Source organism: Hermetia illucens, chromosome 6 (assembly GCF_905115235.1).
Source record: "Hermetia illucens chromosome 6, iHerIll2.2.curated.20191125, whole genome shotgun sequence".
NCBI lineage: Eukaryota > Metazoa > Arthropoda > Insecta > Diptera > Stratiomyidae > Hermetia > Hermetia illucens.
This window is the reverse complement of record NC_051854.1, coordinates 23593505-23619151: the sequence shown is the minus strand read 5'-3', so window position 1 is coordinate 23619151 and position 25647 is coordinate 23593505. Positions and strand designations below refer to the sequence as shown.

General features: G+C 46.8%; 1 protein-coding gene across 2 annotated transcripts in view; it reads left to right on the top strand.

The window, feature by feature from the left end:
- The window catches only part of LOC119659955, a 69738-nt gene extending 51865 nt beyond the window's left edge, over positions 1-17873 (top strand). For both annotated transcript variants that reach the window (XM_038068307.1, XM_038068306.1), the window contains 5 exons: positions 2717-2853; positions 2919-2997; positions 3174-3462; positions 3945-4116; positions 17083-17873. In XM_038068307.1, the coding sequence (XP_037924235.1) occupies positions 2717-2853; positions 2919-2997; positions 3174-3462; positions 3945-4116; positions 17083-17446 (1041 nt within the window). In that variant the 3' untranslated portion in view covers positions 17447-17873. The remainder of the gene's footprint in view (positions 1-2716; positions 2854-2918; positions 2998-3173; positions 3463-3944; positions 4117-17082) is intronic.
- The last annotated feature ends 7774 nt before the right edge of the window (positions 17874-25647 follow it).

The window sequence follows — 25647 nt, the reverse complement described above, 5'->3', positions numbered from 1 at the left end:
AAAAAAGTGGAACAGGTGACGACGACGGCTGAAGGTGTCAGTGAAACTCACAAAGCGGCGGCTTTGGAAAAGAAAGTAGATCTCTTGGTGAAAGGTGGCACCTCGGAAGAAAAAATATTGTAGGAAAATAGGACGTGAGATGATCTAAGTGATGGTAGAATTCTCAGAAAAGTGAATTTGGGAGACAATGTCAGCCACATTAGACGGTCACAGAAAGAATTTCTTATATTGGAGCTCAAGAAATCCAAGGATGTGACCGTATTCTGCAAGAATATGGATGATATCAAGACAGAGAGCAAGTGGAAATGCAATTCGGTCTTATCGGACTACAAGAATCAGCCGCGAAAAGATAAGAAAAGCTTACGGGAAAACACAAACCGCCATAATCAGTCTACCAGTGGAGGCAGCGGTGTTAGCAGAGGAAGCGTAAGAATAGGGTAAGTTATATGCCGGTTTGGAGAGCAGGACGCATTGATGCGTGTCCAGAATTCAGGACAGACCTTCACACAAATTGCAGATGAGGTTGATACTCTCGCAAACCAATTACAAAAAGAACATTAATATGATGCGATATCGAAATTCCCGTGGTAACATTTTAGTCAAAAAGCAAAGGAGCGTGCGAAAAACAAGCCTTCCAGGCAATAATGGAGCAACCGGAGGATGGCTCAATCAGTGCGAAGGTGAAAGAAGTTCAGATCTACAGTTGGTATGCTCCAGCTAGCGCTACACTTGCTGAGTATGAGTAGATACTGAGCACCCTAGTTTTGGCTGGCAGAGGGCGATTATCATTGCAGGTGATTTTAATGCGTAGACTCTTAAATGAGGCAGGCGAACAATGAATGTGGGAGAAATGTTCTGGTCGAAGCATCCGCGGAGGTAAACTTAAACATACACTTTCAGGGGAAGGATCCTGGGGTTTATAACGGACCTGAGATACGTAAACGCCACGTAGTAGAGTCACTTGGCAAGTCTGTGACAACTATACTCACAGTGACCACCAGGCAATCTGGATGGAAATCAAGCGTGAATCGAGCTTGAAAAAGAGCTCTCATAGAATGCCGTTTGGTTTCCTCGTGGCGCATATTCCTGGGTGGTATAGCCAGAGAAAAAGTCATACCAATCACCGGATGAGTGACGGAAACTTGTCATGCTACTATGCCCAGAAGGCGAATGCTCCCCATTAGACAATTCATTGGATGTCAAAAAACGCATTCAACTCAGCCAATTTCAACCGATTTAAAGGGGGGTCGGATAACATAGGTGTTCACGGGTATTCAGCGAATATGGTGGCAAATTTCTCTCAGAGAAGGCTCTCTGATACGCGACGAATTAGGTCCCAAAAAGAGCATTGTTAAAACGAAAGTACCGTTGGGCTCAGTAGTAGGTCCACGGTTGCAGAATGTCATGTAAAATGGGGTGCTTATTCTTTACTTCCTAGACGGAGCTACAGTTGTTGGCTTCCCAGATGATCTAGCTGTGGTTGTTGCAGCTAAGCATCCAGAGGATATAGAGATCTACAAAAACAGTGATAGCGATAAAATCCAGGCTTAGAAGAGCCCAACTGAACTTGTCCGAAGAGAAAAGGGAAGTGGTCCTAATAAAAAACCGTAGAAAGAAGAACCCATGGGAGTGATAATTGAAGCCAAACTAAGTTTTAGGGAGCCCCTAGAGTATGCATGCTAAAAGGCAGTCAGTGTCACCGCTGCACTTGCGAAAATGTTGCCGAATATTGGAGGTTCGAAACATTGTCGGAGGTTGCTTCTTGCCTGAGTTGTAGGATGCATTTTGCTTTACTCATCATCTGTGTGGGAGACGTTTCGGTTTTGGTTTACCGGCTTATAGCTTTGAGGGTTTCCCAAGCTTTTAGAACCACATCAGATGAGGCAGTACTGGTGGTGGCGGTCATGATCCCTGTCGACATTCTTTCTTTAGCCCTTGTCCCGTTCACAAAGGGGTCGGCTCGTCATGATCGGTTGCACCATTTCGTTCTATCATTTACCTGATCTGAATGCAATCGCGAGGCTTTCAAATCCCTACATTGTATATCAAGCCGCCATTGTTTCGGGACACCTTTTGGTCGCTTAACATTGACATTCAGCCCAATTTTGACAATAAAATTCTCGTTAGCGCGAACTACGTAATCATGCTATCAAAGACAGCTCTCACGCAAATTTTACACAATCGGTATAACCCCCATATCTATCGCGGATATCCTTATTTCTGATGTCATTAAAGCATATTACGCAGTATTTGAAGGGCTTTGGACTGGATAATAATTTGTCCCCTGTGGCACACCGGAGGATGCAGGGCATGATATGTTCGCGATGGAGAGAAGGAATCCGAATCAAGTACTGATCAAGTGCTGAGGTCGAATGAAAATTGGAAAAAAATACAGGAAGAATAGGTGAAGAAAATAAGAAGGAGGAAGCACGAGTGCCAAATGGCAAACTCATCCCGCGGGGCTGGGGACGGAAAGGCGGAGGGTGGCTATTAATGGGTTCGTATCCCAGACGTGCCTGCTCTTACTCCGACGTTTGCGCGACAGAACTGGATATGTCTCTCTGGGATTTTCCACCTTCTTGTACGTGTAGATACGTATTTTCAATTAATGCAATCCTATAAACAACTTTCCCAAGTAAAAATTCATCATTTGATTATTTGGAAAAAAACTGGGGTCCTCTAATGTTCTAAAACGAATACATTCATCACCATATAGGTACGGCTAAGCTGCAAGGATCTATTCGTGAGTTGTATTTGGAATGATAAGGAATTCGATTGCTGTAAGTATTTCCTACCAATGAAAACTACTGAGGGAGGATGCTTCATGATAAATTCCATTCAAAAAACAACGAGGTAACTGACGTTTTTGGAGCAAATATGTTACTGTAGTTTATTACTGCAAAATTTTTTCATTACAGGGACTCAGATAATTGGCTACCCATGAAAGTAGATGCAGGACTTCCTAAGCTGAAGCTCAAAATAAGGAATGCTTTCTCTGTAAGTCTTCTTTTTTCATGATGCTCATTCTCACAAGCTTTCCTTTTTCCTTGTAAATCAAGCTAATTAACGGTGCAGTACGTCCGTCATATTCCTTTGTTGCTGGAATTCATATAAAAAAATTCAACATTGTTCCGAAACTGAAACATATTTTCACTTCCACTATCTTGCAACAGGCATTCATTATAAATAAGGAAGACATCCCGCACATCATACCTATGGCATGGGAGTTTTCACTGCAGGAGCCAGGATCACATGATTTTATAAGTTTGCGTCTGCAGCATATGCACAACGATGTGGAGGTTCGAACCATTAGTCCAGATTACAGAAGGTGTATTTTCCCTTGGGAAAAACATTTCGACGGTCCTTTCAAACTCTATAGCTACAGTGTCTGTGTGGCGGAATGTCAGCGAGATGCTCAGATTCGGTACTGTAATTGCACACATCATAATTTGCATTACGAATGTAAGTGGAAAGATTCAAAGGAGGTAGAGCCTTACTCATTCACGTTTTAGCAATTAGCCTAGCAAAAACAATCTATATATCTCTAGATTAGAATCAATACAAATTTTAGTTACTATCGCAATCGTAAGATTACAGATAAGCTTCGTCACTACTTCAGCTTTCTTTTCGTAGTTAGCACATAACAACTTTTTTAAGCAGTGCTATCTCCAGGTTACTTAACGGACTCAAAGCACTTGATATACGCCATCACTAGCAATTAGAACTTTCAGTAAAATCTGCATATAATTAGTCCATTGTTACGTCAACGACCGAGCACCAGGAGAAAAAATTCACAAACTCCATAGTTAGGAATCCCCATCGTTGCTTTCAGATTACGTTTTTTTCCTGCAGACAAACATTCTCAAAGTTTTTTCCTTGTTCCTCCATTTTCTCATGCATTCAACACTGGTTCGGGAAAAAACACAACATGGACGTCTGCTCAGCGGACGATAGTAGTTTAAGCTGCGATTACGAAGGGCTACTTTGCCTCGACAGTAATGGGCTCATACATCCCGAATCAACAATATTGCAACCATGGCGTACCGAAGGACTTGTCTGCCGTTGTTTGCCATCATGCACCGAGGATGAAATTGATGTTGTTGAAAAGACCTCCAGGTACTTCGAGAACTTGCAATTAAAGAATTTAATGAAATTTCCCGTCCTTTGTAATACTTTCGTCCAGCAACCGCTTCACTTGGCATTATATTTAGTGTGGTATTGACTTTGAGAGAGTGTTTCCAGAGGGGATACTTTCCGTCAATCGATTTCAAAAGAAAATCTCAATTTTCCGCTCCGAATTTATATTGTTTCGCGTGAATTTAAATTTCGAAGCAATTGAAACTGCATAAAGGAAAAGTTTACATTATTTGATGGTAAACTTAGTCGGTGGGGGTTCTAGCAAAACTCGAATAGTAGCTCAACTTGCTTGGGGAAGGTTTCTGGTTACCAACGAAAAGTTCGATACCGCCTCTATTTTGGATGGTGTAAGGATACGGTTTGCCATCATCACTGCGAATAAATTTGCAGCGTTGAGAATGCGATGATGACCCATCCCAACCTATATTGATTTAGTTTATAGATTGAAAACACTCAGCATACAGCGTACGGCAGGATTTATACATTAAACTTTCCAGTATTATTGCCTTCATGACATGCTGTCGATATTGACGTGAAGGCTACAGGGCGGCATTCTTCCAACTTAAAACTCCCCTTAAGTGGGTTATATGAACGTCGTGAAAGGTGGAAACTGTGAACGCTCACGCATACAGTGAGTAACATCATTTTACGTTGAATTTAAGGGGGGGTCCCCATACATGCAAAAGGTGTACTGTACGTGTTGCTTATAGCTGAGCTTCCTGTCTATCACCACCCCCAAGTATTTGATGGCCGGCTTGGAAGTGATGATATGATTCCCGACTCTAACACAGGCGTAATTTCTCTTCCGGCGCTTCGTGATGAGGACCGCTTCCGTTTTTTCCTCCGCAAGCGTCAGACCAGAGCTCTCTAACCAGCATTTGACAGCACTGATTGCCTCGCTTGAGTATAACTCAGCATCTTCGAGATGCTTTGCGACAACAACCAGTGCAATGTCATCAACGTAACCCACCACTGTGGCTTCCTCCGGAAGGGGAAGATTAAGTACATCGTTGTACATGATGTTCCACAGTAGTGGGCCCAATACGGAGCCCTGCGCGACACCCGCGGAAACGACGTACTCCTGCGGTCCGTCATCAGTGTCGTACCAGAGCCTCCTTTCAGTTAAATAACTATCGACAATTGCGGCGAGGTAGGCGGGAATACCAACCTTCGCTAGGGATTTCCGGATTAGATTCCAATTGGCCGAATTGAATGCATTTTTCACGTCCAGGGTTACTACCACGCAATATTTGCTGGTACTACCCTTTCCGTGGATTGCATCTTCGGCCAAGCCAGTAACCAATTTGACATCAATGGTTGATCTGGCTTTACGGAACCCATACTGCCGATCTGAAAGGCCGCCTTGGCTCTAGCATTTTCCCTACCGTGTCCAAAAGACATATGGGTCGGTACGAGGATGGTTCACCTGGAGGTTTACCAGGCTTAAGCAGAAGCACCAACTTCTGCCGCCTCCATATCGCTGGAAATATTCCCTCGGACATGCACGCTTCGAACAACTCAGCGAACATGTCCGGCCTGGATTTCACGGCAAGCTTAAGGGCCTTATTCGGTACTCCGTCCAGACCCGGTGCTCTATTGTCTCTTATTCTGCCGCAGATCTCCAGGAGCTCGTCTCTGGTGACTGGCGGGATTGCCGTCACATTCAGAGGTGGTTGGAATGTGTCGGTGTTCTCCTCTTGCTGGGGGAATAACCCCTGGATGATTTTCAACAAGAGGGTGGGGCACGTGATCTCCGGAGACGAACGGCCTCTAAATCGTCCCATCACGATTCCATAAGCTCTCCCCCATGGATTTACGTCCGCTTCTGAGTAGAGCTCCCTAAAGCATTTCCTCTTGCTTCGCTGGATGGCGAGCTTGAGAGTTTTGCGGGCTGCCGCGCACTCTTTCTGCCCTTGATCGACTCTACCTACCGCCCTCTGAGCTGCTCTTCTGGCTCGGTGGCAGGCTGATCGAAGGCCGGTCAGTTCATCATTCCACCAGTAGTTTGGTCTTCTGCGGGGGAATGCGCACCTCTTAGGCATGGACGCGTCACATGCTTTGGCGATGCATTGAGCCAGATGGACCGCTCTTTCCGTAAAGGCGCCTGCTTTATCAGGTTAATCTAACCACACCTCTAAGAAGCTATGCTCATCCAAAGATTTTGCAGACCAGCCTGAAATCTTTTTCGGTTTCGGGCATGATAGCCCTTTGCCCTGAGGTTCGACACATGTCTCAAAGAAAACTGCCTGGTGATCGCTGTGGGTGTAGCGTTCGCTGACGCACCAGGACATACCACGCGCCAGCGAAGAGCTGACAAAGGTCAGGTCTACAACTGAGCCTGACCCCCCTTTCTGGAAGGTGTTTACAGCACCTTTGTTAGCCAAAACCATGTCCATCTGCGCGAAAGCTTCTATTAAACTGCGCCCCCTAGCATTTGATTCTCTGCTACCCCACTCTAGGGCCCAAGCATGGAAATCACTTCGTCCACTTGCGTCGAGAACAAGATTATCAAGCATTTGCTTGAATTCAGACAGTGCCAAACTTGGTGGGGCGTAGCAGCTGTATACATATACACCACTTATTTTCGCCCACACGAAGCCACTGGCTGCCTGACTTGCAGTACATTGTATGGCCTGTCGACCGCAAGCCCATATCGCCGCTCCACCAGTCGAATCTGTGACCCATACGCCACCGTGACGGCTTCTGTACGGCTCACTTATGATGGCGATTTCCATCTCTGATTCGAACGTGGTCTGCTCAAGTAAATCCTGAGCGACCCTGCAATGATTGAGGTTTATCTGAATAAACCTCATTTTTTTATTGCAGTGAGCGCCTTCCGAAATTCAGGACATTTACTACTTCCGGCAATATGCCGGTTATCTTGCCCCTCTTTCACCTCGCACAATAGGCATTTGGGGTCCCTATTGCACTCCCTGGCAATATGGCCCTTCTCCCCACACCTTCTGCATCGATCGGATCGATCAATGCTGCTGGTGCATACCTTGGCGAAGTGCCCAAACATGAGGCATTTAAAGCACCTCTTTAGTGAAGTCTGTTCTCTTAAACGGCAGACAACCCATCCAATCCGAACTTTTCCGGCAGCCTGTCTGTCTGTCTGTCTGTCTGTCCGTCACACGCATTTTTCTCGGAAACGGTTACAGCGATTGACACCAAATTTGGTATAAAGGTGGGAACTGTGACCGCTCACGGATACAGTGAGTAACATCATTTTACGTTGAATTTAAGGGGGGTCCCCATACATGCAAAAGGGGCGTGTAAATTTTTTTTTCATCAAATATACTCATGTGGGGTATCAAATTAAAGGTCTCGGTTAGTACTTTTCGAAGCCGGTCTTAGTTTTGACATTTGTTGGAAAGGTGGGGAGTGCGGGGGGTTGAAAGTGACCATTCCTTTAAGGGAGCCCTTCTCAGAAACTATATATCTAACCGAAAAATCAGGAGGCTGCCACTGTATGGTGTCTGGGCTCCGAAATACCTTCCATACTGATATCTGTACAAATAAAGTTAATAATAGTATATTACCATCATTTTTAGTAATTGGCTGCAAAACCCCCCTTAAGTTCATGTTAGCACCATGAGTAGGGTAGTAATGTAGGGTATAATATAGAGCATGATCTCTCTCAGTTTGGTCGAAATAGCACTATTACTAACAAAGTTATAATACGTCAAGTTGTCGCTTCCTTGCAAATTCAAGACTATGAATGTCAATATCATCCGAAAGTGGATATTCTCACATAATATATGCATTTATTACGTGCTACGTACTAAGAAATACACAAAACCTTTCGTACCTGAAGCGCCCAGCTTCCGGTTTCCCGATTTGTTTTTCTATTAGAGACACTAGGCTAGATACACCAACCCCCTTTTTTCTTCAGCCTTTTTCGCGTTCCAAGCGGCGTCGGCTCGTCGTGAGGGGATTTTTACCCAATGAAACCACCCCTGACTCCCTCCATACCCCCTGGAACCACCTAAGGTATTTCATCACACCACCGGGTCAGCTCACTCTAGCTTTTTCAGTTTTCTTTTCTATGTTGCGGATGTAACCGAGGTTTTCTCGTCTCCGGGTTCTTCCTTTCTTTAACACATCAGTTAAGGAGTACGTACTCTGGGTACTCTGGGACTCCATCGCAGTTTGGACAATTGGGTAAGATGTCCAGTTTAAGCCTGTACAGGTACTGGCGATATTCTCTGTGGGTCGTGAGAAACTGAGTAAGATTAAAATTTACTTCATCGTGCCCCTCCTTAATGGCGAAGATGAGTCTGTGTCTCCAACGACCCTTTACTGAGCATTCCAACGCTCTTGCCATCTATTTACAGATCTCAGATAGGGTTCGTCAGCGATCTTTAAAGTGTCGCTTAAGTACAAGGAGTGACATCCTCGAGGTGCCGGAGTATATAGTTTTGACCCCCAAGCAGACCGTATATTGACGAACTAAATGCCTTGAGAAAGCCTCTCGGTGAAGAGGAAACTGTGAATGACGGGTACACGTCGGGACACACTGGAAGTCCCCGGAGCCGTCAACTACTCTCTAGGTCTACCAAGGTGGTAGTTATGGCGTGTATAAGGAGCTAGCCCCGTCGGGATCCTGGTCGGGTAGTGAACATCACGAAGTTCGTTCAAGCTTTTGGAACAGGCAGAGACGCGCTTGAGGGCGGATGGAGGGGGAGGGGGGCGGTTGATACCGTTGCAACTGACACTGTCGTAAACTCAGTGATGAAGCTGATAACGAGAGCATGTGAGGCTTCCGTTCCAAGCCTTCTATGTACTGGCGGACGGCAAAAATAGCGGACTTACGGAGAGAGAGTTATACGCTCCGCCATTTCACACAACTTTACACGCCAGCGAGGAGGCATATACCATAAGGGCAGAGTGTAGATCAGCAAAAACGAGAGAACCTAGTCAACGGGGTGAATTAGTACCCGTGAGAACTTGGCTATAAACTTTTCACCCGGAGAGCGACGGACCTCACAGAGCGGTTCTCACTATGAAAAACAAGAAGGTCCTGATGGTATCCAGGTGGAAGTTTACAAACTGGTGTTCTGCCAACGGCCACACTTTCTGCTCGGGGCGTTTAACGTTCGCTCGAAGGAGGGCATTTTTCCTTGTCGCTGGAAGGCAGCAAGACTAGCGCTGATCAGCAAAGGAAAAGGAAGCCCGGAGGTGCTCTCTGCATACCGACCGCTGTGCATGCTTGACACGGCATACAAAGTGCTCGAAAAGCTCACCAACAAAAGTTTGGGTTCAGAACAGGGAGATGCACGGTGGATGCTGTTATAGGGGTCGTGGATGCGATTAATCGAGCCGAGGCACACAGCCGCCGATCTCGACGAATAGTGCGCCTCATAACGCTTGATGTCAGAAATGCCTTCAGTTCCGTAAGATGAACAGATGTGCTGGGCACATTAGAAAACTCATTCCACGTGCCAAGCTATCTGTTGCGGATATTGAGGGATTATCTGAAACACCACTTCCTGCTCTATGAGACGCTAGAGGCCAGAGGAGAATGTAAATTACGTCGAGAATAGCACAGGGGTCCATCCTACGGCCGGACCTCTGTAACCCTTCCTACGATAGTCTGCTGATACCCGATGAACCAGAAGAGTCGCGCCTGGTCGGTTATGCAGGCAACGTTGCGGCACTTGTTGCCAGACGCACTGTTGAACAGGGGCAAAGCTAACTTAACATATTAATGTGACGAGTAAGCAGATGGATGACTGCTCATAGTTCAACCTTACACTGGAATAAACCGAAGTAGTCCTCTTGACCAGAAAGACAATCACAACGCTGCGTCCCATATCGACCGGCGAGTTGAGTAGCGGTTAAATACCTTGGTTTAATAATCGACTTTAAGATGAGCTTCTTCGAGCAAATCGAGACAGAGCTGCACCTGGAGTCTCGGCATTGAGCCGGCTAATGGCGAATGTTAGGGCCCTACATCTACTGTTACCCTCTTTGCCAAGGAGAGTAAAGCTATCTACAGCTGCAAGGGTGAAAACTAAAGAGAGATGGTTGCCCGTGAAGACTGCCAACGCACCCTTACCGAGTGGCAACTTTCTTGGGTCATCAACAATTTAGATCTGTGCCTGAACTGAATGGACGCTGAGATTGGTTACTTCCTTACCCAACTTCTAAGTGGGTATACAGGTCTTCTGTTTTACCTGCACAAAATTGTTAAGGCGCGATTTCTTGATTGTGTGTTCTGCAATGGAGTGGCAGGCGACACTAAACACACCTTCTTCTCTTGTGAAAGGTCGCACGGCTTTCGTTAAGATCTTTATGTAGACACATGGGAGATTTCTCAAGACGACATTATCAGTGAGATGCTGAGGAGCGCTGGCCGCTGGAGTCGTGTTGCCAATTAGTTCGGGGAGGGAGGTGTTTATTTTTTTAATTGGCTGTTCGACGGCCTACTGTTGCGGGAGTCCAATATACTGTGCGGAAACGCATTCACCTACCTTACTCCCAAAAAATATGTCAATAAGCATCATTTCCAAAATGGTGAACGCTGCATTATCTGAGACAGCCCTACAAGCAGAGCATACCCTTAGGGCTGTCCTCTTGTAGACTGCACTCAGTTTATGAGCGTTAACTCAGATCTGCAATGCCTTCTTCCCAAGCTGGAGCTACATAGAATAAGATCGAGCTCACCACGCTAGCTAAAAGCAACCCAAAAATATGATGTGGCTCTTCCACATTCAACATCATCCTTCCCAGGGCCATGCTTGAGCTTCGTGTCTGCCATTACTCCCAAGTATTCGATGGGCGGCTTGGAAGTGATGATATAATCTCCGCTGGCTCGTGAGTACAGTTTCCAATTTTCCCTCCCCAAGTGTCAGAACGGAACTCTCTAGCCGACCCTTAGCAGCGCAGATTACTTCACATGAGTAGACCTCAGCATCATGTAACCACAACGTCAGCGTAACCCACCTACGTGTCTTCCTCCGGGACCGTTGTACATCATGTTCCACAGCTGTCGGCCAAGTAGGGAGCCCTTTGGGACACCCATAGAAACAACGTACTCCTGGATGTGTTCTCGGCATCATAACAGAGCCTCCATTCTTATAAACAACTATCGACAATGGCAGCGGGATAGGTAGGAATACCAATATTTGCCAGGCATTTTCATATTGGGTTCCAACTGACCGGATTAAAGGCATTTCTCACGTCAAGGGTCACCACCATGCAATATTTGCTGGTATTGTCCATGAATAGTGTCTTCGGTGAAATCTCAGGGGCTGACAGCGATCCTTAATGGGTCACTTATGATGCGGAGAGTGGCATGCCCGGAGTGCCTGGCAAGTAGTTCTGACCCTCTATCAGGTACTATACTTGCTTCCTAGGTAATAGCCTCGAGAAAGATTCGCGGTGAAGAGCGAACTGCTGGGAGTCCCCGGAGCTGTCGACAACTTTTTGTCGACGTCGATGAAGTGATATGAGCCTAGCTCTGCGAAGGTGGTTATTGTGGCGTATATCAGAAATCAGCCTCTTCGGGATCCTGGACAAGTAATGTGCATTGAACCGGTATTAAGAGACCGCGTTACCCCGAGGAAGCGTTGATGCGTCCGTGAGTTCCGGGATCAACTAAGCGTAAGCCAGACCTCAGAGAACTGGGGTAGGGGCTTTGCTCCCGAGGGTATACCCGTTCCTCACCATAGCAGCTCGCTACCTTATACACGATGCCCTCGTAAAAATTTAAAAACTTAAATTGCGAATAAAAACAATATGAATGAAGGGATAGTGGGAATGGAGAATGAGTTGGCTGTGTTTGTACGCAGCACGAAAATCAGCCGCTTGACCCAAGGCCCAGCGAGGGACGCAGCAAGGACTACTCGCTAAATGATATACGAAGATGCCACCACTCAGTGCTGTTGTTGCGGAGAGAACCACAATGGAAACTACTGAAACTGACCAGATGGCTTCGGATAACGTATGCACGGAGTAGGAGCGCTTTCAACTATTCTTTCCAAAACCAAAGAGGAAAGGCTTATCAGAAAATGCGAGGCAGTTGAGAAACGCATGCGCTTTGCGACGTTCCTATAAAAAAACGTCAACAAAGATGTGAAAAACGGGCTGCTGGAACTGGAGGAGCTCCTGGATAAAATGTTGTACTACAGGCGGACATGGAGAGTAATGGAAGATGCGCGAAAAGTAGAAACAAATGCGCCTTCGCTGAAAACATCATGAGCGCCAAATGTAACGCAGACATCCCGTTGCAGAGCGAACTGGAAAAAAATTAAAGGAGGAAGGGGCATATGAAGGAGGCTTCATTTAGATACTCTCCAGGGCTCAAAAGAGGAAGTAAAAGAGGAGCAACATGCAACAACACAAAACAAATCCTCTGCTTCAAGGCAGACAGGAAGCATGGAGTACTAAAAGAAAAGGTAAGAAAACGAAGGAGGATTAGACGGCCAGTTTTGCTTATTAAGCCAACGGAAGGCAAGACCTTTGCAGAAGTCCTCATCCGTCGAAATGCGTTCCGATTAGAGCCGAGGCCTAAAACTCGCGGTGGTGAGCAATACGCGAGAAAGCTTCTAAACCACGGGAAAATCAGAATTGGCTGGGTGCGAACCGGTCCAACCATCCGTAAAGCAAATACTCGCAACGAAAAGGAGTGCTGCGTTCTATGCTGAGATCATGCGTGTCTGATGAGAGCGTTGCGGGCACTATGGGTTACGACGCAGTCAACATGATCCGCATTCTGCAGATAAATATACTCCGGGGTGGAACCGCTCACAAGTTTCTAGCCCAGTTCATTGCGGAAATCAAAACTGATCTAGTGCTCATTAGTGAATCGTACCCAAAGAAAGAATCAGTTTCATGACACCCCAACATACCATGCACCATTCGGATTCGGCACCCACCTTAGGATTCTTGAAAAAAGGCCGAAGGGACGGCTTTGTTTACATTTGGTGTTTATAGGTAACGTTTTTCAGCATCTCGCTAACACCGAATGAGACGATGCCGGAATTTCGACGCAGGTTTGATGCTCTGGAGGACGCAACCTTATTCACAGAGGAGCGGACGCAACCTTAGGCACAGAGAAGCGGATCCAAGTTGGACGTGGCTTCAATGCCAGGGTACTTGAATAGGGTATGCTTCACCCAGACTCCAAACAGAAACGAATTCTCGAAATAGCGGCTAGAACAGGACGTGTGGTTTTCAACACCGGATCCCGCCCAATGTTCCGACACGCAGGCTATAAAGGAAGCATTCCCGACATAAACTTTGTGTCGAAATCGTTGGTGTCCCTGGTGGATGGATTGCGAGTTTTGGAAGACTTCTCGACAAGCGACGATCAATATATTCCCTCCGAAGTGGTTGAGCAAACTCTCGGTGTACGGCACCCCGGTGTCCTTTCTGTGCGTGGAAAGTCGCGAAGGTGAACACCAGGAGGCTTCAAGGAAGTCCTGGGAGTGGTGGCGCTGCAGCTGACACTGCCGTAAATTCAGTTATAAATTTGATAACCACGACCAGCGGAGCTTCCATCTCCAGGAGGACATCGAGCCGTGGCAAGCCTCCTATGTGTTGGTGAACGACAGAAAGTGCAGAGCTCTGGAAGGATTTGCACAAACTCTGCCGCCTCTGTCTAATGACAAATTATAGATAAGTTCGCTACTGGCAGGACCCGGTGGAGGAGGTGAATGGGGATTCGTGGTGACTAGGTTACAAACTGATAAAAAATCGGGGAGAGAAAATTGGAGAAATTGGACCGTATTGTACTAGGACGGCGAACGCATACAAGCTGGTGCCCCACGTCGGCTAGACCTACTGCTCGGCCCATTCATGCCTGGAACAGCGCATTTCCCCTTCAGGTTAGTGGTTGGCAAGGCTTGCGCTGGCTAGCAAAGGAAAAGGCGACCCTAAGTTTAGTTAGTTAGTTAAACTCAGCGGTTAAACAACTCATCAGAAGTAGACTTGCTGAAACAATACGTGCAGGACATACAGGAAGAATCGCGTCTGGTTGGTTATGCAGATCATGGCGAGGCGCCTGTTGCTCGACGCATTGTCGAACAGGCGCAAAGCACATTTAGCATATTGATGCGACAGATAAGCAGATGAATATGACTGCTCATGATTTCAACCTTGTGCGATTGTGATCGCGGCAGTGATTCCCGTTGCCCTTCATGATAAGGAGCATAAAACTATATACAAGCGCAAGGGAGAAGAGCCAAGGAAGGTGGTTGCTGATGAAGCACAGTTAGGCACAATAGATGAGTGGCCACTCTCTTGGCAAAAGGACATTAAAGACAGATGGACTGCGCGCTCGTTGTCAACTGTGGTGCGTGGCTGAATCGGAAGCATGGTGAGACTGACTCTTTCCAAACTCAGGCTTACCTGCACAAGATTGGAAAGGCACGATCTACTGATTGTGTGTTTTAATTGGACTGGATGGGATTCGTCAGCAGCTCTATTCAAAATCTAACAGTTCCCTTCCTCCTTTCCCCTCCTGTTGGTCAAGGGAATTCTCTGATAGAAGAATGAAGTAATGTGACGAACGGCTCCAAGCTAACTCTCTGACGATGGGGAGGTGTTTAGTTGCAGAGCTGTTTAGTTGTAGTCCGACCATTGCGGGAGTTCAGCGCTCCGTGCGGAAATGCATTCATCTACTATACCCCCCTTTCTCCCCCCCCCCCATTCCAAAAAAAAATTTTCGGCCAAGCCAGGTACCAATTTAATGCCATCAATGGTTGATCTGGCTTTACGGAACTCACGTTGTCGATCTGAGATGCTCCTTGGCTCTACTGTATATAACTCAGAGTGTCCAGGAGACATATGGGATTGTAGGAGAATGGCCCCCTGGTGGTTTACCAGCCAAAGTAGAAGCTCCTCTCCGGTGACTGCTAGGAACGCCGTCGCATTCAGGGTTCGCTGGAAGTTGTTGTTGCCCTTCTCTTCCTGGAGAAATAACTCCTGGATGATTTTCAACAAAAGAGTAGGGCACGTGTTCTCCAGGGATATACAACCTCTGAAAGTTCGCCCCATCTACGGGTTTACATCCGCCTCTGAACAGAGCTCGTTAAAGCATTTCCTCCTGCTCCGATGGATGGCCTCATTGAGGGTTTTAATCGATCCTACCTACTGATTTCTGGGCTTTTCTAGCTCCGTGGCTGGATATCCACATTACTACCTGAGGTCTAGGTCCCCATGTCGCGGCAGAGCTTCGCTTACACAGTTCCAAGGCTTTGACACCTGGTTTCATCTTTACCTTTACATGTTTGTTCCAAAAAAAGTTATTTTCTAAAATGATATTCCACTTCCTCGGAAAGTTCAAGGATTGTACCCGTCACCTCTAAAAGGTAAGGATCATTCAGCTTCCTCCTTTTTGTAAATAATACCATTGTGTTTTTTTTGCATTTACTGCAAATTAATGCCTGGGACGCCAACTGTCAATCAAATCAATGGCGCGTTGTGTACTTCTACACATCGTTCTGAAATCTATACCAACACTAGCACAGTTACATCATCTACATAAGCTTGAACGTATATTGGAAGATTTTGTAGTAGTGTGTGAGTAGTGAGTCGATCAATGTACTCAACGGAAGTGACGATAGTACACCTCCTAGCGAACAATCTTTGGTCGTTTCCATGGTTAGATAACGATCAATCCATGCATTTGCGAAACATAGATCCATTGAATTAAAGTTTCTGGAACACCATGCTCTCTCCCATTGCGTACTCGCCTTTCAGATTTGCATCCTCTATCTTTGAAACCAAAGAATGGAAGGCAGACTTGCAGGACTTTCTGAGCTGGTAAGCGTGTTGGTTTTCATTTAGTGTGTGACCTTAGTGCCTTCGCGCGAATGTACTGCTCAACTATTTCAGCGAAAATTATGTTAACCTGATTTGCCCGAAGTTCTTTGGATTGGAATAGTCATGTTTGCTGGTCGAAGTATGAAGACCAACATAGTTTTCTGTCAAGAGGTAGGCACTTAGCTCAGAGCAAGATGTCTTTGAAAAATATTTCTTTGAAATTGCTCTAAGTCCTTTAGCATTGCCGGATAGATGGCATCCATCCCAGGTACTTTGAAGTGTTCAAAGAACAGGATAGCAGCATCCTTCTTTTCATTTTTGACAACCGCTCTCGTAGTGCCCCAATTTCCCTTGCAACACTTTCGCGTTAAAAGGTTTGCAGAAGCACCTGACACCTGTTCTCCCGGATGGTGTACTTCTAAGACAGCTTGTGTATTATAGAATCAACCATGGAGTTCGTGAAAGTTGCATCAGTCCAACTTGACCGACGCACCCTTTTTAAAAACTCTGCACAGCCTGGATGCCTGCTTTTCTCCTTCCAGTTCCCCACAGTATGCTGACTCTACTTATTTTCTCGGGCGGAGACCTGACAGAAACGAAAAGAAGAGCATCAAGGGTACCTTATCTGGATTTCCATTGCACCCACAACCGCAATAATTCTGAGCGGCCGTAAGCATTCAGCTATTTCACAGCAATACGTAAATTGATAAAAGTTTCGCAATTGCCTGCGCCGATCAACTAGGCAAAAATGCATTTACTAATGCATCAGCATGGCACGTATATGGTGAGGCAATGCAATTTATGGGCAAAACAAAGAAAAAGATCATGAAATCAAGGAATTTGAAAAGCGGATAAAGGAAGTAGGCTAGATTATAAATTGGTCATGCATGTAGCTGAATCATGTCAGGGTCATCATGGTAAGCTGTACCTGGCTTCAAATATGAAATCCATGCGAAAAAGCAAAACAACTGCCATATTTTACGTAATGATTGATTGATTAACTTCGAAATAAGCAAATTTGTTTCTCTCAGCGTTGTGAAAGCGGCAATAAATAGGTCCCATATTAAGAAAAAAAAGCCTTTTTATTGGTAATTTTGCTTCATTTAAAAAAAGATACAAAATTTTATTCAATGTAATAAAAGATTTTCTTCCTCTTTCGATTCCTATTCGCAGCATACATCCCAACGAAACACATCGATCAATAACGATTGGTGTGCAATCACTACCGACGCAGCACTATCGTCGTCAAGTAGTGCAGGATGGGGTGAATATGGTGGTGACACTTGGCGGCATTCTAGGATTATTCATGGGAGCCAGTATATTAAGCGCCGTGGAGCTGGTATACTTCTTCACGATTCGTATTATTGGCAGTTCCTACCTTAAGAGGAGCAAGGCACGTCAACGACGAGAGCAAACAGCACAAGGACGAAAAGGACTAAGCAATCAACCACGCTGGCACCCTAATGAGCACTTAACGCGAAATAAAAGAAGCTTAAAGTCTCGATTGCTGTCAACAAATCAATTACATAGAAGATAAAATCCGTTTTACTGTGGATTATCACCCTCGCATTAATGACAATGGGAACGGTTCTGGCTGTGACGTAACTGAATGAGTTTCCTTTTGCGGTTCGTCTGCGAAATGGGTAAATTTGCATTGGGCTTGATTACAGTTTGCTCATCCAAACTGGGAGGATGGCTTTAATGGGCTGCGTCATTAAATTCAAGGTTATAATCGAAGGTTGAGTTGGTAAAAAGGAGGAGAATCAGATAAGTTCATTTATTGACTGTAAGAAGTTTCGCAAGGAGCTTCGTCTTACACAGCGAGTTTGCGCTTTACAAAATAGCATCAGACAACCCACTGCATTCTTCAGATAACAATAATTGGATGCACATTCATGCACAAGCGGAGGAAATAAACGGAAAGAATTTCCTTTGGAAACCTGTAACTTATGTATCTCATTAAAATCTTTTTCCGCATAAAGGCCTCTTTTGTGTTGATGAATAATTGTGCGATGTCAGTAACAAAGGGATGCAAGGATGGGCTTCCAGAATTTATTAAATGCTAGTAAGTGCTTTCCTGCTAGTCAAATTAGTTGGTTCTTTTATCTATGTCTAGGAATTAGATTCTCTACTGATATAAAGTGTTCCGCCAAACGATAAGGTCCTTAGAATATACTCTTGTATCGGTATGCGTTTCGCTAGACTATGCAAGATACATCATTCGAAAACTCTTTTCTATATCTTCTGAAACTCTGAGGAAATCACTTTTCCTTTTGGGTGCAGTTTGCGGGTCCGGTTGTAATGAAATAACAGTCGGACACTCGTCAATTGTAGAACTCTCTAGCTTGATCGCTGGATGATCCGGAAGATAGGAAACATCCTCGCCGTCCCCCTCGGGGGAGCCTATAGTAGTGCACTATTACACTAAAGGTATTCAAGATGCAAAGATGGAAGCAATGGATTGTAACTCTCCACGTGAAAAGGAGTCACAGACCACGAATCCACCCCTGACTTTCAGAAATCAAGTCGCGGCAGAGGGATGATTTAGGAAACCTCACCAGATTCATGTGCTTCCACAGAGAAATCTGTGGATGGCACACCTCTTCAGTGGAAAGCCTACAGACTGTCGAAGACGCGGTCAGCCAGAAAAAGAACATGACAGCTTCCATAATGAGGGTAACTGGAAACATGACTACGGCCGACCTGTCAGTGACACAGTTGTCTAATCCTTCGAAAAAGCGGGAGAAGATCGCACGAAAGCAGGAAAGGGCAGGAGAGGGGACTGCAGGTTTAATCTTGTCTGTCAAAACCCTCTCTTTCGCCTCTACCAAGCGGAAGAATGGGAAGCTGGTAATGTGGACGTAGCTGGCCTAATGCTGGCATGTGGAGACGAATCCATCCGGACCAGACACTGTAAACCTGGGAACAGAAGGCACTGCAGGTTTTCCTGAGAATGAGGACATAGGCGGAAGGTGAGGACAAGCCCGTAATGCTGAGATCCACACTGGAGGCAACAGACTTTTCAGTTAGCAGCGGTTACATTAGAATTCTTACATTAGAATTCTTACGTCCACAAAGATAAAGACAAATTAACCTGCAGCATGCCAAAGTCTCCTCCTATCTACTGACAACAAGGTTACTAAAGTTGCAGAACTGTCCTTATATATTTCTAGTACAAGGCCCGTGGGTTCGTTTCAACAAAATCTGTGGTATTGGATCAGTAAGACTAGAGACCGACAGCTTGCGTCCTGAGGTAAAAATGATTAAAGGCAACTATGCTGAGACAACTCTGTTCCCAAGATCTAGTTAGTGCTCCACTAACAACACCAGCAAGAAGAGAAACGTCATAGTTGCCCCTGCTTACTTACCATATGATTCTTTATGTCCTCTGGCGATGGAAGAACTAAGGGAGTGGTAGTGGTGGTGCGTACAAAATGAAGTGGCCTTGAACTTTGTGTTGTGTTGCGAACGCTCAGCATATTTATTGGGGTAGTAGCGAATGTTTGATTTTATCACTTCCGCTGGTCAAGGAGAAGTGAAGAAATTCACCTAACAATCTTTAAGTATTTATCCAATAATAAATACATATATTATAATAAACATTTATAAGGCGCTTTTATCCATTTGCTGTATAGTTTAAATATTCACAAGAAAAACTGACTTGTATTGTTGCTTCTCAAACGTTAGCGGCAGAAAAGATGTCTCTCTTCATTTGTTTCTTTTCTGCCCCTAACTCATGGCACACTTTTCTCGCCGGTCCTCCACTCCCGTGTCGTGCTCCGCAAAGTGGATAGATCCGCGCCATCTATTCGTTCGCACTCGCAACATTCGAAATAAATTTCGAATGCCGCGAATCCTGCCGCGCCACATCACTCCGCCCCCAGATGAAACCTAGGGGTTTCGGCGACTGATCCCCGAACTTCGTTCGCCGTTAATCCACAAAGCGGACACGACGTTGCTTCGGGGCGCACACGGGTTTCAGCCTGGACAAAGAGACCGCCTTTTTGTGACCACCGATCTCGAGCTGGAAGAAATGTTCTCCCCGCTCGAGAACGCGGTACGGGCCCTCATATGGAGGCTGCAGCGGCTTCCGGACGGCATCCGTCCTGATCAGCACGTGCGTGCATGTGTCCAGTTCCTTGGGCGAACAAGCAGGTATGGACGAGTGTCGAGAGGGTGGCGGCGCTTTGATGCGTCGGAGATTGTCCCTCAGCAGACGCACCAACCCCGACTCCATGAGACCCGATCTCTTGTCGAAGACCGGATCGCTTGGGAGTCTTGGGTTCTCCCCGTAAACCAGCTCCGCGGGGCTGGCAGCAAATTCCTCTCGGCGGGTTGTACGAAGGCCAAGTAGGACGAGAGGCAAGACTTGCGTCCAGGACGGGTCGTCGCGTGCCATAATGGCGGCTTTCAGCGTCCGGTGCCAACGTTCCAGCATCCCATTGGATTGTGGGTGGTATGCCGTAGTCCGCTGGCGTTTAAAACCCAGGAGTTTGCCTAACTCGGAGAAAAGGGTGGACTCAAATTGCATTCCCTGGTCAGTGATGACCACTGCAGGGACGCCAAAGCGAGGTATCCACTCTCGACAGAGGGCTTCAGCACATGATTGCGCCGTAATGTCTTTCAGAGGTATTGCCTCAGGCCACCGCGTGAACCTGTCGATGATTGTGAGGCAATACTTATAACCGTGCGAGTCTCGCAAAGGCCCTATTATGTCGAGGTGTATGGTGTGGAAACGCTTGGTAGTGCGGGGGAATGAGCCCACTTCTTTCCTTACATGCCTGGAGACTTTACACTTTTGGCATGCGATGCACTCTCTGGCCCAGGAATTGATATCCTTGTTCATGGAGGGCCAGAAGTATTTTCCGGTGACTAACCGGTTTGTTGTCCTGATGCCGGGATGCGCCAAGTCGTGAACTGCGTGGAACACTTCCTTGCGAAATGTGGCCGGAATGTATGACCGAGGTCCCTTTTCCGAGTCTTCGCAGCAGAGCGAGAGGTTTGAGCCGAAGATGGGCAACTCCCGAAATTTGTATTTGGGGTTGGACTTGAGGCTCTGAAGTGCTGCGTCATCCACTTGCGCCTTGGCAATAGCCGAGAAATCGAGTGAGGCGGGGATGTTAACTTCGGAGACACGAGACAAAGCGTCAGCAACAATGTTGTCCTTCCCGGACACGTGCTGGATGTCCGACGTAAACTGGCTTATGAAGCTCAGGTGTCGAAGCTGACGAGGGGACGCTTTGTCGGGCTTCTGTTTCAAAGCGAACGTGAGAGGCTTATGGTCCGTGAACACTGTGAACAGCCTGCCTTCTAGGGAGAAACGGAAGTATTTGATGGACAGGTATGCGGCGAGCAGTTCGCGATCGTAGGTGCTGTAGTTCCGTTGAGCGGGATTCAACTGCTTCGAGAAGAAGCTCAACGGCTGCCAAACTTGGTCCACCTTTTGGTGAAGGGCAGCACCTACTGCGATGTCAGAGGCATCAACAAAAACGGCTAGGGGTGCATCTTGCAGAGGGAATGCCAAGAGTGTAGCGTCAGCCAGTTGTTGACGGGATTTGTCAAACGCGCAGATAGCCTCTTCAGACCACACGATCTCTCGTGTGTCCTTAGTTTTGGGGCCAGACAAGTACGCGTTCAAAATGGACTGGAGATGGGCGGCCTTGGGCAGGAAACGACGGTAGAAGTTCAGCATGCCCAAGAACCTCCTCAACTCCCTCACTGTCTTTGGACGCGGGAAGCTTGTTATCGCTTGCACCTTGTCTGGGTCGGGCTGTATTCCTTCAGGGGAAATGAAATGGCCGAGGAATCTCACCTGTTGTTGAAGGAATTTGCATTTCTCAACGTTTAGGACTAAACCGGCCTCAAGGAGACGTTGAAAAATGCGCTCGAGATGGGCTAAGTGCTCAGACTCAGTGGAAGAAGCGACCAAAACATCATCCAAATATACGAAACAGAACTCGAGGTTTCGCAGGACTGAGTGAATGAACCTTTGAAAGGTTTGCGCCGCATTGCACAATCCGAAAGTCATCCGGGTGAACTCGAAGAGTCCAAAGGGTGTGCATATTGCCGTCTTTGGAATGTCTTCAGGAGCTACTGGGATTTGGTGATAAGCCTTGGTTAAGTCCAAGGTCGAAAAGATGCGGCAATTCGCGAGGTGATGCGCAAAGTCGTGGATGAGTGGAATTGGATATCAGTCAGGAACAGTCTGTGCATTTAGCCTTCTGTAATCCCCACATGGGCGCCATTCGCCGTTTGGCTTAGGGACCATATGCAGTGGGGAAGACCAACAGCTGTTTGAGGGCCTGCAGATACCCTGTTGAACGAGTTGTTCAAACTCTTTCCGTGCAATTGCCAGTTTCTGAGATGGTAGAGGACGCACCTTCGAGAAGATCGGGGAACCAGTAGTGATAATGTGGTGCTGCACATTGTGCTTCACTGGTTTGGAGAGACTACAGTTGGTAGTAATCTGGCTGAACTTTTGGAGAAGTGCCCGAACACGAGAGTCGGTAATGTCTTCTAAAAGAACGGAAAGATTATTGCCTGGGTGAGATACCATATGTCCCGACGAATTAAGGTTGGTCGTGGAATCTATAAGAGACTTGTTTTGCAAGTCCACCAGCAATCCATAGTGACACAGGAAGTCTGCGCCTAGTATGGGGAAGCTGACATCCGCCAGGATGAAACGCCACGAAAACGTCCTACGCAAGCCAAGACTCACGTCCACTTGCCTATACCCGTACGTGTTTATGCGGGAGGAATTTGCTGCCGCAAGTTTGAGCGGTTGAGGGAAAAGTTGATGTTGCCGAGGTACGGGAAGAACCGAAACCTCCGCACCAGTATCGATGAGGTAGCTGCGCCCGCTGAGGGGGTCGAAAATAGTTAGGCGACGTGGCGCTGCGTTCTGGGTGGCCGCCGCCAAGACCCCCCGCGGACCTAGTTTTTTGCGGTAGGAGAGAATCTACACGGTAGCGTACATCTTGTCGCTTTATCCCCGAATCTGCGATGGTACCAGCAAATCCCTTGGTCCGTGGACTGTCTTGACGACCTGCTACCTGATCGCCCTTTTCGGGTGGCACACCGCGAGCGTGCTCGCGATCTGGCGCCCGAACGCTGAGCGTCCAACGTCGCCCGCATCTCGGCCACACTGGCTGTTAAAGCGGCAATCTCGCGCCTCAAGTCACCCACCTCATCCGACGGTGGTTGAACGGCCGCCAAGGTTGGGCGTACGTACACCTCCTGCACCTGGTCGGCCGTCGCTGCCAGTTCCTCCAAGGAACCGGAGACGCAAGCGAGGATCGCCTGGGTGCCCTCCGGGAGCCGACGCAGCCAGAGCGACTTGATGAGGTCGTCGCCGATCTTGCTCCCACCCAATTGCCTCATTTCACGAAGCAATTGGCTGGGAGTTCGATCACCCAACGTTAAACCCGCCAGCAAGTGGTCTAATTTTGCCGACTCGCTTGCCGACAGGCGCCTGATCAACTCGCTCTTGAGCTGCACGTACGATGCCGACTTCACTACGTCGGACACCAGAAGTATGGACTCTTCGTCCAGGCCGACCACCGCGTAGTTGAAACGGGTCGCGTCCGATGTGATGCCGGACATTTGGAACTGTGCTTCCAAATGCACGAACCACAGCTCGGGGTTCCGCCGCCAAAACGGAGGAACGCGTACGGCGAGGGCGGTCACTTGCGGGTCCGATGGGCCTGCCGCGTCTTTATTGTCAAACGACATTTTTCTTACCGAGAAGTACGAGATTGAGATGCAAACGCGGTGAGTTTATACTGAAACGCGGTGAACTTTACACCGACACGGCAGGCCGCACCCACAAATGCACGCACGAAACGAGAAAAAACGACGACCGAAGCGGACGCTCTCCAGCGCAGACCAAAAACACCACCAATGAAATGGAGAACTCGCGATGCTAAACACCTCCACGCCGTCTCTTGCAGCGGTTTCAATTTTTATTACAACTTTTAATATATTGAACAATTAGTGCGAATAGCGCACAACTAATGCTAACAATAATTTCACTTAAGTATAACTTTCAAGCCGAGCTGGGGTCCTCCTCGACGGCGGCGCTGGTCGAATTTGTCGGCTGTAGCTGCGGCGTTGGCGGTGCTGGGGACGTCCGTTTGCTGCTGTTGTTGATCGTTGTGGAGTTTTCTTATTCTTCAGCAACGTCGACTTCCTTGGAATCTCTTATTTTTCTTCGCTGTCGTTTTGCCCTTTTCCACCATTCTTGTACGTATGAGTTGTCTGTTCTGCTGCAGAAAAAATCTTGGCTCGTCTTTGATGGGAAGATATTTTACTTTGTGGCTTTTCGCGTGAAATAAAGCGAGGATTTCAACAAGGAGTTTATGGCAGCTTAATTCTCCATTAAAATTGTCATTGCTATTCCGGGGATGATATTTTGCGATGTCTTAGCCGAGGAAAAATGGTTGGTTTATTCTGGGGTTAGAAATTATTGGAAGATATCCCAAAATGACGACGGCAATGACGCGGCCACTGACTGCGAAGAGACCGGGCGGTTGTTCAACTTATCCTTTCCGAACGATGCAGCGCCAAATTGCTCTGAACCTGCTCGCTGGCTGGACTCTGCACAATTCTGATTTTCCGGATTTATTATTTTTACGTCATTAATCCGACCACACACATTGGGAACACTTTTGAAGCGCGGATAGTATTTCCTGCAAAGATTGTCGGAAGGTCGTGGCAATGATGACTGGTCCGGTGCGTGAAAGGTGTTGTGCAGGAGGGCGCGCGTACGGGAAGTCGCGTGAAAATCTACTTCTGGTGAGGGTCCGTCGTGTGTCGCGCTGTACACTGTGTAGAGAAAGTTTTCTCGCGTTTTTTCTTGCCTCTGCTTCGACTCGGGATGTGGAGATGCGACACGTTTTCGTGATGTTTACAACGGCACTCCACACTCAACTGTAGATGCGAACGCGTGAAAATCGCTTGCCGTACGGTCTACTGATGTTTTTGATGGATTTCTCAGTCTTTGGAAGTTCTATTTCTGCCGTGTTGCTCGGACGAATTTTGTCGTTAATAGAACTTCACCAATGGCGGCGATGGCGGACAATTTGTCACTTTTTTAATATCGGGGTCACCAATTAAGTATTTATCCAATAATAAATACATATATTATAATAAACATTTATAAGGCGCTTTTATTCATTTGTTGTATAGTTTAAATATTCACAAGAAAAACTGACTTGTATTGTTGCTTCTCAAACGTTAGAGGCAGAAAAGATGTCTCTCTTCATTTGTTTCTTTTCTGCCCCTAACTCATGGCACACTTTTCTCGCCGGTCCTCCACTCCCGTGTCGTGCTCCGCAAAGTGGATAGATCCGCGCCATCTATTCGTTCGCACTCGCAACATTCGAAATAAATTTCGAATGCCGCGAATCCTGCCGCGCCACAATCTGGTCAACAAAGTAGTTAGAGTTGATTAGAAACTGGTGAGTGCTAGATGGAATCACACTCTAACATTACCGTATTTTACAAACACGCAATCCTACGAAAATGGACTGGACACAGTTCAATGAACTTCTTAGCAACAAAGTGGAGCGCCCGGGGTCAAAGTCGTAAAATGGTTTCATGGTAGAACTAAAACTAACTACTAGAAAGACTCAAGATATCAACCAGACAACTTCTGAATCGTGCTTATAAAAGCAATAAAAATGGAGATTTAAAGTCCGGGAACTCGCAGCTTGAATACGTAAAACGTTTGAAACTAGA